Genomic DNA, 20,214 nt, shown 5'->3' with positions numbered 1-20,214 from the left:
TTGTTTCTGAGCTAGTGGGTGTCTGCCGAGGCAGCTATAATATAGCTATCTCCTCGAGTAACAGTTATAATGTCTTTCGTGCACATCACACACAGATATGAGGGGTTTCTGCTTTCCTATCTCTATGTAACACATGTTCAGAAGCAGCTTGTGGACATTATATAGTGGTACAGAGTGGTGTAGCTGAGAATCCAACTCTGGCGTGGGATAAAACACTTACTAGAAAATTACAGTAGGATCAGTGTGTGCCCCTGCTTCTCTGCTCTCCTCCCCTCGCTTCCTTCCCTATAGACACCAATAGGCAGCTGTAGTCCCAACCCTTGGTGAGCTGACTATTCATCTTCTTTGGAGCAAGACAGGTTTTTTGCTCTTTTTCAGAGTAAATGGTGAGATTTAGATGGCATTGGGAGGAAAAGAAGTGGCTAAATGAAGACTAAGCAGTCACAGACATGACAGAATCATGCTCTCCTGTCTCAATAAAAAACGAACCTGAACTGAAAAAGTAAGTTATTGTGTATGCACAATGTAAGTGCATATTAACACATGACCATTAACCAGAGAAAGCAAAAAGCAAAAAACACAAATATCCTGAACTAAAAAGTAAAAAATAAACTGCAAATAATGCATACAGGTAATAATAAGGGTATTTAGTAAACATAATTTTGATCAAAATAATGTACAAGCCATCCCGCCACGTCACGGCAACCCTTGTGGGACAGTCCCTACTCTAGTATTTAAAACCTTTTCATTTGCCAAGTGACGTGAATGTGAACAAGGATCGAGGGACTGACCCACTAGTAAAAGCATAGGCCAGACTGGATGGTATTCCCAGCTCAGAAAGAGGGCGGTCACACCCTTATATGCACAATGAAATGAATAAAAACCATTTTTTGTGTTTTTTGCTTTCTCTGGTTAATGGTCATGTGTTAATATGCACTTACATTGTGCATACACATTAACTTACTTTTTCAGTTCAGATTTGTTTTTTATTCATTTCATTGTGCATTCAGCGCATATAGGGGTGTGACCGCCCTCTTTCTGAGCTGGGAAAGCCATCCAGTCTGGCCTAAGCTTTTACTAGTGGTTCAGCCGCTCGATCCTTGTTCACATTCACGTCACTTGGCAACTGAAAAGGTTTTAAATACTAGAGTAGGGACTGCCCCACAAGGGTTGCCGTGACGTGGCGGGATGGCTTGTACATTATTTTGATCAAAATTATGTTAATTAATACCCTTATTATTATTATTACCTTTATGCATTATTTGCAGTTTATTTTTTACTTTTTAGTTCAGGATATTTGTGTTTTTTTGCTTTTTGCTTTCTCCTGTCTCAATGTAGCACATGTTCAGAAGTAAAAGCATTAAGGAGGACATTATACATCAATACTGAGCAGTGTAGCTGTGAATCCAACAAAAAGTTGGGATGAAACACTCACTAGAAAGCAGTGGCTCTGTCCTTCTGCCTCTCTCACTATCACTCTGCTCATTCCTCATTCCTACACCCTCTCTATGGGCCTTCAATGGGCAGCAAGCTGTATTTTAGCTGTATTTATCAGGCAATGACACATTCCAGAGGCAGGGTAAGAAGAAGTGTCTCATAAGTGGAGAAAGAAGCATATTTTTCTTTTAAGATATACTGTATAATAAAGTTTTTTCTTTTTATTCTCTTGAACTATTGTTATGTACAATTAGTTAATAAAACAGTGACCATTTAAGAACAGTGTCAGGGATACCGCCATTTACACCCCCCACTACTGAAGAGGTTCCTTAAACTGTGATGACAACCTACATTTTTTGAAGCTGAAACTTTGAGGGTGTGTGCACACGCTGCGGATTCTGCTGTGGATCCGCAGCGGTTTTGGTCCTGTGGATCCACAGCAGTTTCTGCTGCAGTGTACAGTACCATTAAAATCAATGCAAAATGAAAACTGCTGTGCAAACAGTGCGGATTTTTCCGCGCGGATTTGCTGCGGTTTCAAAACCGCAGCGTGTCAATTCTTTGTGCCGATTCCGCTGCGGTTTGGCACCTGCTCCATGGCAGGTGTCAAACCGCAGGGGAAAACCGCAGGCAAGCTGCAGATAAACCTGCGGTTTTTGACAAATCTGCGCGGAAAAATCTGCATGACCATCCGCAGCGTGTGCACACAGCCTTAAAAAGTTTTTTTTAAATTGCTATGGTCATTAGTCACATTTATTTAAAAAAAACAAACAAACATTAATAACAGGAGAAAAAAATAATAATAAAAAAAGCTCTACCGAATTAACAAGACGACTTTGGAGCCACAAGGCACAAGCCTCTTGTAGAGCACTTGACATGACGTCGTGACCCACAGCCTCTACTCTATATTGCTGTTATCCTGTTAGCACAACCGGCCCATAATAAGCCATTAACACGTAATAAGAAAAAAGGAGGAATACGTAAAAAGAAGCAAAAATATGGAAAACAGGAACAGCTTTACCAGAGCTCATATTGTGAGACTTGTTATTGTTAAGGTCATCGTAACCTGAGAATTCGGAGAGCGAACGCGGTAATTAGTGTCTCAAGGAGCTGCCTCCATCTTTAGTGACGTCGATCTCTTGACTTGTAGATTGTACAAAATGTTCACTCGGAAAAATGGGGCAGATTTATGACAGTTTTACTTGTGCATCCATCTTTCATCTGTACTTTTATACACAATCGTGAATGAACCTTTCCTAACTTCTACATTTATGGCATATTGTATCTTTTGGGAGCAATATCTATTGGAAAGGGTCTGACAATTCCGTGTAGCGTGTGGTCTACTTTGCTGACGTTTATATAGTTATGGAAAGGGGCGACCACTGGGGAAAAGTTTGTGGGTGGATAGATGTTGTATATTACCTAAAAATAAGGAAAAGTTTAGTTTAGACCAGTGTTCCCCAACTCCAGTCCTTAAGAGCCACCAACGGTTCATGTTTTCAGGATTTCCTTAGCATGGCCCATGTGATAATTGCAGTACCTGCACAGGCAATAATTCCTTTACCTGGGCAAGACTAATGAAATTCTGAAAACCTGACCTGTTGGTGGCTCTTGAGGACTGGAGTTGGGGAACACTGGTTTAGTCCAAGGAGATGTCTAGCTAATTCTCAAAGTTTGTCCCTCCTTGATACTGAATTCTACTCCATCAACAATCCCCCAGAATATCAAAAAATGTACAAATCCGGCATCCAAAAACATCTAGAATGAGTCAAGGGTTTGACAGATTTTCGAATCCTCTAGAACGTTTGGTCCCAGTGGACCAGTCACTTGGACTCGTTCATCCTTCGACATCACACCTAGTCGCTCTCCACCACCAAAGCATTCAGATTGTTATTGAAAATGGTCTTTCCATCTTTTACGGTGCTGCATCCCGGGCTTTTGAGATCTTGAATTATTTCCTCTCTCAGCGCCGAAGGGGCATTTTTGTTAAACTCGCAGGTCTCTGTTAGAAAGTCCAACAACAAGTCCCCGTTCCTGTCCCCATCGATGAAGCATTCTGTGATGTCCATGTCAGATGGTAGCTCATAACTCTGATACTTTGCACCGTCGGAACTCAGCATCTCGGCAATATCGCCAGCTGTGATGTACAGGCAGAGGTCATTAAGAGGCAAACGGGACCTATACTTCTTCCACAGAGTAGACCATCCACTTTTTCCTAATGGGGAGAAAGAAAGTCAGATGAAAGGCAAAAATATCTAGTAAATTATTGTAATTTGCAATGAAGTGGGGAGTCGTGGGAGGATTCGCGAGCACGTCCTTCTGTGCAGCTCTCAGTATTATGCCCCCCACACAAATAACATACTTGCTTATTAAGATACAGGATCCCAAGGTCTATGGGATTCTCCAGCAATGTAACTTCCCAGCCTTATTTTGGGACAGAAGGATCAGACAGATTGGACTCTTATCTGTGCAGTCCTTTCTTCCCTCAGAGATAATGGAGTTTAGCGTTGTAGTTAGGAGCTTGTCTCCTCCCTCCATATTATGGTAATATAGGAGTCCAGAGATGTTGGTCTCACCTTATGATTATTATTTCTGTACTAAGATAAGCCCAAGATAATCTTCCAATAGTCTCTATAAATGCCTGTGATCTCCAGTCTTATTTTTCCTCTTGGAATGGCCACATACAAGACCGACAGTAGGGGACAAGAAAACTGGGCAATTGTCCAGAACCTCCAACCCCAAAAAGACCTCCAGCCTTTACAAGCCAATAACTGCAATAATAATACCAGTCCTGCATCATCAGTGCAGTTTCCGAGATTAGGGTTAGGGTTAGATAACCCTAACCCTAAGAACCTGTGGAGACATCATGGTCATGTGACCAAAGGTCCTTCACCCTGCAGAAGCCTGAAGGAGCTGAAGAGATGGAGAGAGCCTGGTATGTCCTCTACACTGTGTGTATGTGTCTGTATGTGTGTAACATGCAGTGTGTATCGCTTTTAATGTGTGTAACATACGTGTGACATACAGTGTGTGAAATATCCTCATATAAAAGTTCTGCATTCACAGGTATAAATATGCCGGCAGTCACACAACGAGCAAAACACTCACAAAATGCTCAATTATAGAGGGATTGTCTTGTTTAGGCCAAAATAATATCATCGTCTTGACTATAGTCCATCGTTGCTTATTTAATGATCTGAAATCCGCTCAGGTACATGCACCCAAATGTTTCTATGTGATGGTGCTGTTAGCATTTGTGACCCCATTTTTATTTTTTGGCTCAGCCTACACTTTCTCTAAAACCATCTCTGGCCACACGTACACATATCTCTATCCACGCTGGAGGTGCCTCCATATGATGAGTAGTAAATGGTATTTTTCAATGTCTTACCAGATACAAGTATGATAAGGAGTTTTCCATTTGGTGCCAAAAGTCTCCTGAAGAACCTCAGAGTTGCTGGCACATCCTTTACATAGTACAACATCTGGAAGCATAAAGAGCAATAAAGTACTGGCCTGGGTGTCATATTGCGATACACTTTCCCTTAGATTCACCCATGTCCAATGCCCATGCTGCCAACGAACACTGCAGGTGAGCAACACTTGTGTTAGAGCACTGAACGGTTTCTGACTTTTTAGCTCTCAGCAGCGCAGGATAGGCAAACACTACAATCCAATTACCTGGATCATGTGGATCAAATCGTATTTTCTTTCTGACTTCTCCTTTTTTACTTGAAGCTCAAACTCCGAGGATGTTTTTTTGTGCCAGTTGAAATTTATATTTTCAAGACCCGTGGTCTTGGCAACACGCTCTGAAACGCATGGAGCAGAATCAGATTACAGCCATAAAACAACAGCAGAAAAGAGTTCATTCTTTCCAAAGTTCACAAGAGAGTGAGACATTGACAAAATAAAGTGCAAGGTCCACAAAGCAAAAAAGCAGGGACAAGACACTCACCCTTGTAGCTGACCATCTGCTCGGGGCTCGGCTCCACAATGTCGGTATTGATGGGGATTCCGGGATATCGCGCTTGTATTTTGGAGAAGATTTTTAGGTCTATTTCACCTAAATGTAGAATTTATAAAGAAAGGTGTCAGACGAGCAAATAATAAGGTTTAACAGCCAGATTAATCAGTTGCAATTTCTTGAAGTCACTTTTCTTTTGTTTTTTTGTCTTCCGATACTTTCCTGATATTTTTGCACCAAATTCTTCAAAATAGCCCACGCGGTTCATGAATTTAGTGTAAAATCAATACCTTACTCTAAGCAGAGACCTCAGTGAGATGCTTCAAAACATTTTAGATTTGGTAAAATTCAAATTTGAGGAATCTCTCTAAAACATTTGGGGTAGCAAAATTGTCGAAAAATAAAAAATGACTGAGTTTGCTACCCCGTAAGTCAATGTCAAATTCCGTAACAAGCTTGGCCATGTATTTTTGAGATTGGTGTGCGTCCGAGCAGTCAGATTTCCATTGATCCATTGAGTAATGTTTACTATTCTCCATTTTGCTTGGGATCCCTCCCGTTATGATAGCACTCTACTACCACCACGCTAACGGTCTCTCAGTGTCTCAATCTCTGCTGCCACATCAATCTAAATAGGACCCCACTTCTTCTCAGTTGCATACTCTTTACCTTCCACCAGAAGGCACAGCCCTCCCATACCAGGCCCACGTCACTTTACCAGCGCTCTCTTCTGTAGCATAACCCACCCAGGTCATTGACCACTTTAAAGAAGATGTCGAACACAGGTGAGCACCCAACTAGACCCTTAGATCACAACGTGAGCATGGTATAATTGTCATTTTCCATATACAATACTGCCCTAAAGCCGGATATACGCTCTACAGACTCACTGCTATCTCTCATGACTTCTGGAAGGCACGGCTCGGCGGGTCGCTCCTCCTGAGTTCTCTCTGAGAGAGCCATTGTCACACGTAATTGGTTTATCTCCCGGAGAACGAAAGGATTGAGCATTAAAATTGCAATGGATCATATGCTTCTCCCGCCCCCCTGATGTAATCTTTCGGATGAGAGTGGGGAGGCCGCCATACACATCTGATTGTTCGGACAACTTTTATTCATGTATATGGGTCTTTAGAATGATGCATTCCGCGGCTCATCGGGCATGTCCTGCCCCATCAGGTGCTTCGTTGCCCAACATTCTGTGGTTGTCCAGCACTGTCATATTGATGATCTATCCTTTCAATAGGTCGATTGCGCTGGCTAGAAGTAAACAGTGGATGGAGGTGGAACAGGAGGTCTACGTTCACTGTGTAGACCCTAGAACTGCAGCTCCGCTCCTACTGAACTGCTTTGGTCCCATACATCTGGATTGGACCCCACTAATCTGATATTGATGACCTATCGGGCCACAAACATTAGATAGCTGTCGGCTGCACAATCCAGACCAGAGCTGTCTCTCCCGATTCCCCAGCACTCAGGAACATCCGGCTCAGGGCAAACTTCAATCTTTCTTCTCTACAGATGGATGTAGACTTCATCGCCCAGATGTCTCGACCCAGAGAAATCCTCCATAATTATGTCTGCACTCTGCACATTGTATAATAATTTACACCCCAATATGCAATGACTTTCAGGTGTGAAATCTGATCTTACCTGAACCACTTCCTACGCCAAGAACATTGATGATGGTTTTTCCATTTCCTATACTGGAAAACAAACAAGATACTTGTAAATATACACAAATGAGTAATATCTAGAGGTACAATTTAAAGGGGTTTCCTGGTTTTGGGGGACAAATTAAAACACGCCTTTAAAGCTCCTGGGCACTAATGTACCCACCTACCATGTGCTATACATAATACTATACCATCTTCGAGCACCAAGAAACAGGTTCAATGGCTACTTTTGCAATGTCTTTCGTTGATATACAGATGTGCCCCTCATTACCTTTGTTCTTAATTCAACCATATCCCAAAATGTTGTCTGCGAGATGTCCAGCCAGATTTTGTCATACTCTGTTTGGAGATGTTTATGCTATATGTTTCTGTATGCGCCACCCATTGGTTGCGATGTGAATTACTACCTAGGTTTTACTAGATGGTTGCTTAGTAGTTCCTCACTTTTTATTGTAAGAGATAAAAGTGCTTAATCAAATTCAGAAAAAGGTAAGGACGGACGCACACCCATACTGGAGTTAGTTTGCACCTTTTTAAAAATTGCAATTTATATATTTGGCCTAAACCTTCTTAGGTATAGGTAAAAAAGAAACATGTTTTTTTAAACTGGGCAACTGCAGGATAAATTAACAAAAATTTGCAAATTTTTACCCAAAAATCGTGTTGATGAAATGTGCTACAACAAAATTTGCAGTGGAACCCCAATAGTTTCTGATCATTCTGTCTAAATCTGGGGGTGTGTAGGGTCGGTGGGCCGAGCTGGGGGGTGGTCCCTCTCTTACCGTGCAGAGACGAAACAGAGACAAGATGGAAGCCAATTCTGGGTGCAACAAGTCCAAGTTTATTTTCACTCGCCGTCCACCTGACGGCCTCAGCAGCACACCGCACTTCCATCACCTAACAGCCCACCGCTTCCAGGGCCGCTTTCCACACCGTACTTTTACACTGCGGACGTGTATGCATACACCGTCCCCTCTGCACTCATCGAGGCTCCTGACAGGTCCGTCACTGTGGCCGCCTTAGGCCCATAAACAACAGCACTTCCACTGATCAGTCGTCATGTCCAACACGGTGTCCCACACCCGGTGTCTCGTCTCTTCTGCGGTTCTTCCTGTCAGGACCACCCCCCTGACGTTCTCTCTCCTCAGTCCCCCTGTTACGGTTTTCCTCACAGCGCACAGACTGTCGTAGTCCTCCTGTCACCTGAGCTCCCTCTGGGGACTGGAACCTTCTGGAACCCTCCCTCAGTATTTATACCATTCCCGGTTCCCGGTAACTCCGCCCCCCAAGACCAACGGTTTCCTAAGCCCTAAGCTGATGTCAAGTCCTTTGCTCACACTCCTCCCTGCCCTCTAATGGTCAACTCAGGTACTGCACGTCCACTACACTTTCCTAGCTGTTTCCCCACTGTAATAACTGACACCTACCTACACTGTGCAAACCTTTCCTTCTTCACTCTGACTAGTCCGTCCGTCAGGTCACCTTCCCTACAGGTGCACTATCTTTTCTGGTCTCAACGACAAATTACTGTCAAATGGAGCCTAGTCCAAGGGCTGCAATAAAAATTTATAAAGTATTAATATTGGAGACATTTATACATATGGAAAGTATATGCCACAAGTGTATCATTTAGTGCCGTATCCACTTCCAGGACTCCCTCTTATTACAATATTGGGGTCCTCTTCTCCTTATTCATACTCCAGCAACTGTCAGCCATTGATGCTCATGTCTGATGATCTTCTTTTTCTCTATAGTGATTTAATTAACTACATAAGCATCTGTGGTGCAAATATACACAACCTGAGTCTGAGGAGACGGCGAAGCAGTGTAAAGTATGGGGGGTTAAGTTACAGCCAGAGCCACTGATGAGACAGGAATCATATTTCAGACTATACAGGTTACTCATAGTTGTGTGCTAATACAACACAGCTAAAAAGCAGCTGAAGAAAATATATTGAATGCAACGGGCATCTAAAATTGTGCTCAAAAGTTTTCATACCCCGGCAGAATTTTTGCTTTCTTGGCCTTTTTCAGAGAATATGAATGAAAACACCAAAACTTTTTCTCCACTCATGGTTAGTGGTTGGGTGAAGCCATTTATTGTCAAACTATGATTTAAAAGAGAAAATACAGTAATGACAACCCAAAACATCCAAATTAACCTGATCAAAAGTTCACATACCCTAGTGATTTGGGCCTGATAACATGTACAGAAGTTGACACAGATGGGTTTGAATGGCTACTAAAGTTAACATTCTCACCTGTGACCTGTTTTCTTGTAATCAGTGTGTGCATAAAAGCTGACTGAGTTTCTGGGATCCAGACAGACTCTTGCATCTTTTATCCAGCCACTGACATGTCTGGAGTGTGAGTCATGGAGAAAGCAAAAGAATTGTCAACGGATCTATGGGAAAAGGTGGTTGAACAGTATAAAACAGGAAAGGAATACAAAAAGATATCCAAGGAATTGATAATGCCAGTCAGCAGCATTCAAACTGTGATTAACAAATGGAAAATCAGGGGCTCTGTAAAAATAAAACCATGGTCAGGTAGAGCAACAAACACTTCGTCCACAACTGCTAGGAAAATTGTTCGGGATGCAAACAAAAGCCCACAAAAAACATCAGCTGAAATACTGGACTCTCTGAAAACTAGCGGTGTGGCTGTTTCAAGATGCACAATAAGGAGGCACTTAAAGAAAAATGGGCTGCATGGTCGAGTCACCAGATGAAAGCCATAAGTGTGCAAATGCCACAAAGTATCTCATCTACAATATGCAAAACAGCACAGAGACAAGCCTCAAAACTTCTGGAACAAGGTAATTTGGAGTGATGAGACCAAAATTGAACTTTTTGGCCACAACCATAGACATTACATTTGAAGAGATATCAACAAGGCCTATGATGAAAGGAACATCATTCCTACTGTAAAGCATGGAGGTGGATCGCTCATATTTTGGGGATGTGTGAGCTACAAAGGCACAGGAAACTTGGTCAGAGTTTAAGGAAAAATGAATGCAGCACGTTATCAGCAAATACTGGAGGCAAATTTGCAATCATCGGCCCGGAAGCTGCGCATGGGACGTACTTGGACGTTCCAACATGACAATGATTTAAAACACAAGGCCAAGTTGACCTGTCATTGGCTACCGCAGAACAAAGTGAAGGTTCAGGAGTGGCTATCTCAGTCTCCTGACCTCAATATCATTGAGCCACTCTGGGGAGATCTCAAGCGTGCAGTTCATGCTAGACAGCCGAGGAATATACAGGAACTGGAGACTTTTTGCCAAGACGAGTGGGCAGCTTTACCATCTGGGAAAATAAAGAACCTCATCCACAACTACCACAAAAGACTTCAAGCTGTCATTGATGTTAGTGAGGGCAATATACGGTATTAAGAAATGGGGTATGTGAACTTTTGATCAGAGTTATTTGGATGTTTTGGGTTGTCATTATGATTTAAAAGGAGAAAACACAGTAGTTTGACAATAAATGGCATCATCCAACCACTAACCATGAGTGGAGATAAGGTTTGGTGTTATCATTCATATTCTCTTAGAAAATGCCAAGAAAGCAAAAATTCTGCCGGGGTATGTAAACTTTGAGCACAACTGTACCAGGATGGGGCCCAAGATGAGGGACATATATACCAGGATGAGCCCATGATGAAGTCCCGGATAGGGGACATATATACCAGGATGGCGGACATATAGACATACCAGCATGGGGGATGTACAGTATATAGCAGAAAGGGTCCCAGGATGGGGGACATATATACCAGGATGAGCCTATGAAAGGGTCCAGGATACGGGACATATATACGAGGAAGGGGCCTAGGATGGGGGACATATATACCAAGAGGGGGCCCAGGATTGGGAATTTACATACCAGGAAGGGGCCCAAAATGAGGGACATATATACCAAGAAGGGGCTCATGATGGGGGACTTGTATACCTTGAAGGTGGACATATATACCAGGATGAGCCCATGATGGGGCCCAGGATATGGGACATATATACTAGGAAGGGGCTCCAGGATAAGCGACATATACACCAGGATGAGTCCAGGATAAGGGACATATATATCAGTATGGGGCCCAGGATGGGGGACATATATACCAGGAAGAGGCCCAGGATAAGTGATATATATACCAGGATGAGCCCATAATGGAACCCAGGATATGGGACATATATACCAGGAAGGGTCCCAAGATCAGTGACATATCCACCAGGATGAGCCCATGATGGGGTCCAGGATATGGGACATATATACCGGGATGGGAGATATATATATATATATAAAGAAGGGGTACAGGATGGGGGACATATATACAATGATGGGGGACATATACACCAGGATGAGCCCAGGATAAGGGCGGTATATACCAGTATGGCGCCCAGGATGGGGGACATATGGGCTCCTCCTGGTATATGATGGGTCCCAGGATATGGGACATGCAGTATAAACCAGAATGAGGCACATATATACCCTGGAAGGGGCCCAGGCTGGGTGATATTACTACATAACGAAGGGGGGAACACTTGTCTTTATAGGATTTAGAATGCTACAAGGGTCTATACATCCGAATAACACGCAGGGTGGGAGGCCAGGGTCCACATTTTGCGCCAGGGCCCATTACTGCACTGTGCTTCAGCTTGGGGGAGTTGGATGTGTATGAAATCCCATCCACTGATCCCACTGTACGAGGGCAGGCGGTAATAGGGCAGCACATCCAGTATTATATGCCGGAATATAGGGAGATGACGGATTACCTGGATACGACGTCGGGCAGCCTGCCCTCTATATACTGCTGCATGCATTGGTGCTCGGTGGAATTCTTAAGGAAGAGGCGGAAAGACTCCACGTATCTGCTGTTATCCGAGAGCAGGCTTCTCATCCCAGGCTCCATGTTTCTTCCTGTGCAGCAAGGAGGGGAGAAGAGAAGGAGTCGTTCTTGTGTTTTTCTTGGCCTCAGTACAAGTTCCTGCCTGAGAACTAATCTCTCCTCATGGAGACTAATGCAATGCTATAAGGAGATATCACCTGTAGATACAGCAGTGCCGGATAATCTAGGTAGATGTCTGTGCATACAGGGTCCTGTGTACTCATCCTCTGCACCATCTCCTCACTGTCAGATCTCTGCAACAATCAGACCTTCTATAGTGCAATATTGTGCAAAACATTGGAAGAGGGGCCCTTGGAACCCCTAATGTGAGACTCCTACCCCGCATTACTGCAGGGTCATAATCCAAAGCATCTGGGGCATGTATGGAATCCTAGGTAACCAGTGCCCTGCTCTGCACTGATGAGGGGCAAGAACCCTGAAACAGGTGTCTCTAAATATGGGTCTTTCCTTTTGAATGAGGCGCTGGTTTGGCTAATGTGCCTGGTCATGTATCAAAGCTTATTAAAGGGGAAGACCTTGACTTACGGATAGCTACCTCCATTAGGGGGCATCGGAGAAACAGCACTAGACATCACACAGTGCATCAGTTTTGCCCCGACTGCATCTTTAATATAGGAAAGCTGATGACATTCTAACAATTTAAAGGGGCTGTCTAAGATGAGAAAAACATGACTGCTTTATTTCAGATATTGAAACACTCCATTATAATAGCTTTTGCATGGTATAGCAGCATAGCTACATTCACTTCAATGGGGCTGAGTTGCAATACCAGAGACAACCTATGGTTAGCAGTGGCGCTGTTTCTGAAACAAAGTAATCTATTAAAAATCGAAACTAATCTGAAAAGAGATCGTTTCAACTGGACATTTTCTGAGAACAAACCAACATAGAAATTAGGTGACCTCTGGTCCAGCTTCTCACACTGGTGATCAACCATTGGACCCTTTTCTTCTCCTTCCATAGGTTTGCCAAGCCTTTAAAGGGGTCATCTATATTTGATGTCACTCCGACAAAGTATACAATGAGAAGAGTCTGCATCACTTTAATCCATATATTAGCTAGAAATGACTGAACAGCGAGATATGTGACCGCAGCGGTTTCACCAGTTTATGTTTCCTCCAACTTCAAGGCTTTGATGGAACATCTAGAAACCCCAGTAGACAAGAAAACCCAAAACGACCCATGTCACACTTATATGTCCAGGAACAACTACAGCCATGATTTTGGAACGCTGCTTTAATTTTATATTTATTTTTTTATTTATGTAATGTGAAAACTGAGAGACTAAGGGTATGTTCACATTACAATATGGTCACACGTTATTGGCTTCTGTCTGAACACATGAAAAATTGGATTCAGATGCGGCTCCCAATTGAGGCATTCACTGTAATTAGGTGGATGGAGTCACTTTGTGCTCCGTCTGACCTCCATTTTTTCCTTTTTGAGACCGGCACAAAAAATTTTTCAACTGTTCTTTTGGACACTGTCGAAACAGAGGAAAGACAGAGAGAAAAATGACTAGGACTGCCAAATTATCGCGAATGGCTCCAACCGAGTCCTGTTCTTTAGGAATTCAGGTGGAAGCTCCAACGAAGCCACTAATGTGTGTCCCAAGTGTAATGTGGACAAAATCTAAGTGGAGAGCCGCGGGAGGCTTTGTACCCCCTCCGGTGCTGCTTTCTTTGCAAGCAGAAATATGGCGCTATAATCTTCACTGCAATCTGTCCAAGTGCCATGGATCTCTGTACACCTAAGATATCATAAAATAATACCCTGAACAACTGACGACCTGGATGCACCAGGGATGTGGTGACTAAGCAGTTCATCAAAGAAGAGTAGTCTGAAGCCAACTGTAGATAGGACTGCAAATCCTATAGTCGTCTACCGAGGAAGTGTGACCAGTGGAAGGAATCATAGATATTACACCATGAAGAACCTTACGGCTAAAGGCAACCACGCTACCGGTATACCCCCCATATAGAATATGACAGAACTGTACATTTGAAAGCCACCATAGATGTGAGACCCTAAGTAGTCCATCACTGAGCCCTACACCTAGAAGCCACCATAGTTGTACACCTCAACATTGCTTAAGGTGCATTGTAACGTAGAGACGGGATCCCAATCCTTATAGTGATAGTTTGGGAGACTTCAGGTCTCTGCCTTTTCTTCCCGCAAGTAGAAAAAGGCAAACATCAGTAGAGAGAACTCGGTGGCAGATTTGAGAGTGAATGAGTGCCACAGAAAATGCCGGTCAATGCAGATCCTTTAGGACAGCTTTGGTCCTGTGCAGTTTTTTAGGGAGGCAGACCAGGGTCTTGCATTGAAAGATCACAGAAAAAATAGCAAGGCCAAACCAGGGCAGAGAAACCAGAAAACCTCCAGATTACACCTGGTAACACAACTATGAGCAGGATCCCATCGTTATTGTGCTGGGGCTGTGGGAACTTCCAGATTAAAGAATTTCTTGCTCTTCGGAGACTACACATAACTTTTAATTTATTCCCAAGCTTCTCAAACTTTGTTTCTTGAAATTACCTACTACCCGTCATTGCAAAGATCATTAAACCAAAAGTTAATCACACTGGGGAGTCCCAAGATTTCGCCAGTTTTCACGTTCAGAACTACACATTTGAAGACCATGGCTCAATCTTGTACATGGTGGAATATCTCAAATCTGCTATGGACATGACACTCTAAGGGCCCATACTCGCTTGCGAGAGACTTGCACGATTCTTGTGCGAGTCTCTCGCATGAAACCAGGCACTGCCGCCGGCACTCGGATCGGAGCGTGCGGCTACATGTATTTCTCATAGTGCATCATGCAATCAGACGTCTAGAAGCCACCATGGGTCCCAATATAAAGCTGCATATCCGAATGCACCGGATGATATCAGGCCATCCGTGGGATCCACAAATTGGAGTGCTGTCCGTGCCAGGATCTGCACTCTCTAAATCTTCATGTGACTCTGAGATTACACATAACTTGGGGTAACTGTGGACCGACCGCAGCGGTAGCTGCAGGGTCAGAACTAAAATGGGTGCAGGGGTTGGAATCGCACCCGATCCCTCAAGACTAAGGGGGGGGCCCAAAAGGTCCCTTTTCCTCATATGAAAAGACTCTTACTCTTAAAGACCTGTGGGGGTCCTAGTAGAACTTTTGCATTGGGGCCCACAAGCTTCATGTTACGCCACTGGTAGCTGATAGATTGTAGCACTATAGATAGTCTCAATGTATCCAAGGGGAAGCATTTCAGGCGAGAAACAGGAAGGAGAGGGGCAGCTAGGGACAGTGGTGGGGGTCTCCTGTATCGCTCACACATGGATTACTGTGACTATTCTATCCACTGGCTAACACGGTACAAAGATATACATCTTTCCTGTGACTATTCAGTCTTGTTTGCAGCTTTCCCTGTCCTGTACTCACCACCGGCTGCAGTGCCTGGATGGGAAGTTTTTGTAGACTCAGCCTCTCCCCTCCCACAGATTCTGGGACAAGTGAGCGCCCATGAAGTGACTGCGGTCTGCGGACGACACCGGAACAATCGAGTCTCTCTAAATAGGGAAGAATGAGAAAACTGACAATCCTCCGCAGCATTCCTCCGCATTTTTGCAGAGTGGAAAATCCCTTTCACCAACACTCCCATTTTCCACTGTGTATTTTGTGCAGGAAATTTACTTTACTTAACTGTCCAAGAAAAGTGGAAGTGATTTCATGGAATCTCCTGCCCACTGTGCGTCTAAAGATGCTGCTGAAATTGCATTTTTAGTGCTTTTTTTCTCTACAGAGAGCCTGAAAAAGGCGAATGTTGCATTTTTAAGTGGAGAATAAGACACCATCTGTTAAAAAAAAAATATGCAATATAAACCGCGGCTTCAAATCTGCACCAAAAACACAGCGCACTAATCATACCTGATTGCTAGAAGTCTTAGGCTGGGTTCACATTTGCAGTATAGTCCGCTGCGTTTGATCCGCATACGTCCTGCGTACCTATCGTAAACATGGGGTATGCAGGGACATGCGTTTGTATGCGTTTCCGACCTGTTGCGTCTTTTCGCAGTATGCGGTGGGGTGCGCCGAACGCATCTTATTGCATTTTTTGCGGTGTCAAATATTCCCTGTCATCCGCATGCGGATGACTGCGGATAACGTGCGTAAAAAAACCCCGCATTACTGCCTATGGAAACGCAAGCGTATGCAACAACATGCGTACGCTTTGCATTTGCAAGAATTTACATAAGATACGCCCATTGGGCGTGGCTTGTGTAAATTCAAAAATTTGCTGGGAAAATAGTACTTGCCTTTCGTCCGCAACCGCATGCATGCGTTTGCATTAGTTTTTGCATGAGTTTGCAGTTGCGCACACGATACGCTAGGAGCAGTACATAGGGGCAGTATTATAGTAGTTATATTCTTGTACATAGGAGCAGTATTATAGTAGTTATATTCTTGTACATAGGGGCAATATTATAGTAGTTATATTCTTGTACATAGGAGCAGTATTATAGTAGTTATATTCTTGTACATAGGAGCAGTATTATAGTAGTTATATTCTTGTACATAGGGGCAGTATTATAGTAGTTATATTCTTGTACATAGGCAGGGCCTAGGGCGCCGACCCAAAGGGGGCACCAGAGGAAAAAATAGAAAAAATTATAAAAAATCTTTTCAAAAGGCAAAAAGTTTTAGGGATGGAAAGAAAAGTGTACATATTTAAGGGCAAATATGACGCAAGAGAGGTTGGTTGGGTTGGCAACAATTTCGATAGAATCTGAAGTTGCTAAACAAATTAATCTCGGTGACTTAGTGTCATCCTTATCAAAAAAAAAAGGCAAGGAAACAAAAATTTTAATTACCTATGGTCGTTTTTGTTTTGTGTTATTGATTACTTTGTATATATTTGTCCTATACAACTTCTCAGAAGATTAAAGAGTTAGGAGAGAGTTAATTAATCATTGTTGTTGTGGTTTATTTTGCTCCTAAATTTATATCCCAAGTTTTCATTTACTGCCAAGAATAGTAGGGGCGCAACAAAATAGTTTCGCCTAGGGTGCCGTAATCTCTCGGGCCAGCCCTGTACATAAGGGCAGTATTATAGTAGTTATATTCTTGTACATAGGGGCAGTATTATAGTAGTTATATTCTTGTACATAGGAGCAGTATTATAGTAGTTATATTCTTGTACATAGGGGCAGTATTATAGTAGTTATATTATTGTACATAGGGGCAGTATTATAGTAGTTATATTCTTGTACATAGGGGGCAATATTATAGTAGTTATATTCTTGTACGTGGGGGCAATATTATAGTAGTTATATTCTTGTACATAGGGGCAGTATTATAGTAGTTATATTATTGTACATAGGAGCAGTATTATAGTAGTTATATTCTTGTACATAGGGGGCAATATTATAGTAGTTATATTCTTGTACATAGGAGCAGTATTATAGTAGTTATATTCTTGTACATAGGAGCAGTATTATAGTAGTTATATTCTTGTACATAGGGGCAGTATTATAGTAGTTATATTCTTGTACATAGGGGGCAATATTATAGTAGTTATATTCTTGTACGTGGGGGCAATATTATAGTAGTTATATTCTTGCACATAGGGGCAGTATTATAGTAGTTATATTCTTGTACATAGGAGCAGTATTATAGTAGTTATATTATTGTACATACGGGCAGTATTATAGTAGTTATATTCTTGTACATAGGAGCAGTATTATAGTAGTTATATTCTTGTACATAGGGGCAGTATTATAGTAGTTATATTATTGCACATAGGGGCAGTATTATAGTAGTTATATTCTGGTATATAGGGGCAGTATTATAGTAGTTATATTCTTGTACATTGACAGCGGTATTACAGTAGTTATATTCTTGTACATAGGAGCAGTATTATAGTAGTTATACTCTTGTACATAGGAGCAGTATTATAGTAGTTATATTCTTGTACATAGGGGCAGTATTATAGTGGTTATATTCTTGTATATAGAGGGCAGTATTATAGTAGTTATATTCTTGTATATAGGAGCAGTATTATAGTAGTTATATTATTGTACATAGGACCAGTATTATAGTAGTTATATTATTGTACATAGGGGCAGTATTATAGTAGTTATATTCTTGTACATAGGACCAGTATTATAGTAGTTATATTCTTGTACATAGGGGCAGTATTATAGTAATTATATTCTTGTACATAGGGGCAGTATTATAGTAGTTATATTATTGTACATAGGGGCAGTACTATAGTAGTTATATTATTGTACATAGGGGAAGTATTATAGTAGTTATATTCTTGTACATAGGAGCAGTATTATAGTAGTTATATTCTTGTATATAGGGGGCAGTATTATAGCAGTTATATTCTTGTACATAGGGGGCAGTATTATAGTAGTTATATTCTTGTATATAGGGGGCAATATTATAGTAGTTATATTCTTGTACATAGGGGGCAATATTATAGTAGTTATATTCTTGTACATAGGAGCAGTATTATAGTAGTAATATTATTGTACATAGGGGCAGTATTATAATAGTTATATTCTTGTACATAGGAGCATTATTATAGTAGTTATATTCTTGTACATAGGGGACAATATTATAGTGGTTATATTCTTGTACATAGGAGCAGTATTATTGTAGTTATATTCTTGTACATAGGGGCAGTATTATAGCAATTATATTATTGCACATAGGGGCAGTATTATAGTAGTGATATTCTGGTATATAGGGGCAGTATTATAGTAGTTATATTCTTGTATATTGACAGCAGTATTATAGTAGTTATATTCTTGTACATAGGGGCAGTATTATAGCAGTTATATTCTTGTACATAGGGGAAGTATTATAGTAGTTATATTATTGTACATAGGGGCAGTACTATAGTAGTTATATTCTTGTACATAGGGGCAGTATTATAGTAGTTATATTCTTGTACATAGGGGCAGTATTATAGTAGTTATATTCTTGTACATAGGGGCAGTATTATAGTAGTTATATTATTGTACATAGGGGCAGTATTATAGTAGTTATATTTTTGTACATAGGAGCAGTATTATAGTAGTTATATTCTTGTACATAGGAGCAGTATTATAGTAGTTATATTCTTGTACATAGGGGCAGTATTATAGTAGTTATATTCTTGTACATAGGGGCAGTATTATAGTAGTTATATTCTTGTACATGGGAGCAGTATTATAGTTGTTATATTCTTGTACATAGGGGCAGTATTATAGTAGTTACAGTATTTTTTTGTTGACTATAAATGTAGCATATGAACCTCGATAATTAGCCATATTACCCAGGAGGAGGATTATTTGCACTGGGTGCTGTTAAGTCTCAGGATATGTTCTTTACCCTCCTCCTCCTCCTGATCTGCCTACAATGGATCAATTACATGCATTGTCAGTGTGATCATTATTCTGTCGCTGTCACCTGAACATGTCGGTTGTGATTCTGTAATTACATATAGATTGTTTAGTCCGTGTGATTGAACAGGATGGACATTGTGTAATAAACCTTTGTACAGGACATGAATTAATTAGTGCGAGAGAAGTTCATTAACATTGATTAAATCATTGAAGAACAGTTGGCAGATATTTCTAATGTTGGCTCGTGGTGCGGTAATTTGTTTCACTGCAACTTTATTTAATAAATTTTGACACAGATTGTTAGGACATTAAACACAGACAATATACAAAATAAGTAACATAAATATTCCAGTAATTTCCTTTTAATCTCTTTTTTTTTCTGTAAAAATTTATATATTTTTCAGCTATATTTGGAAAATAAAACAAATTTTCATTGTGCGTCAGGAGGTCATCCGAGTCCATTCTCTTGATCCTCGTCATTGTACAACTGTCTGCAGCAGAAACCTCTCCCTCTGCCCTGTCTGCAGAAAGACGACCTATAACTGTTTCAGAATCATGCTGAAAATTCTGCGGAATTGTAAAAATAGCAAAAATCGAGGACAGCTACATTTCTTTTTTAATGGAATATTCTCAAGTTTGGAATTTCCCATGCATAACGAATAACTTCTCGACCACTAGGGGTCAACCACTGAGACCATTATTAATACCTAGAACCGGGGCTTTAAGCATGCCTTTCTTAGTTTTTTTTGTTTGTTTCTGATTATCGAAGAATAAAGAATGTTACAGTTCTATTTAAATTTTTCCAAATTTTTCACGTTAAACTGGACACATCGTGCAAGGCCTCCTTCA

At 41.5% G+C, this 20,214-nt stretch overlaps 1 protein-coding gene across 3 annotated transcripts; it reads right to left on the bottom strand.

Moving 5' to 3' along the window:
* Positions 1 to 1,633: 1,633 nt before the first annotated feature.
* HNMT (histamine N-methyltransferase) lies at positions 1,634 to 15,534 on the bottom strand. 3 transcript variants are annotated; one of them, XM_073545564.1, is made up of 7 exons: positions 15,413 to 15,534; positions 11,852 to 11,996; positions 7,058 to 7,110; positions 5,396 to 5,503; positions 5,119 to 5,249; positions 4,829 to 4,922; positions 1,634 to 3,652 (listed from the first exon to the last, which is right to left on the bottom strand). In XM_073545564.1, exons 2-7 carry the CDS (start codon positions 11,986 to 11,988, stop codon positions 3,294 to 3,296), a joined length of 882 nt encoding a protein of 293 aa, XP_073401665.1. In that variant the 5' UTR covers positions 11,989 to 11,996; positions 15,413 to 15,534; the 3' UTR covers positions 1,634 to 3,293. The 3 variants fall into 3 exon arrangements, with proteins under 3 accessions (XP_073401665.1, XP_073401663.1, XP_073401664.1); XM_073545562.1 differs by lacking the exon at positions 15,413 to 15,534 and adding an exon at positions 12,123 to 12,244; XM_073545563.1 differs by lacking the exons at positions 1,634 to 3,652; positions 15,413 to 15,534 and adding an exon at positions 12,123 to 12,246 and having other exon boundaries at positions 4,922 to 5,023.
* Between the last annotated feature and the right edge of the window lie 4,680 nt (positions 15,535 to 20,214).

The sequence above is a fragment of the Dendrobates tinctorius genome, unplaced genomic scaffold, assembly GCF_039654945.1.
Source record: "Dendrobates tinctorius isolate UK_male_01 unplaced genomic scaffold, ASM3965494v1 ptg000143l, whole genome shotgun sequence".
NCBI classification, from domain to species: domain Eukaryota; kingdom Metazoa; phylum Chordata; class Amphibia; order Anura; family Dendrobatidae; genus Dendrobates; species Dendrobates tinctorius.
Note: the sequence above shows the minus strand (reverse complement) of the source record. Positions and strands in the feature narration are given on the sequence as shown.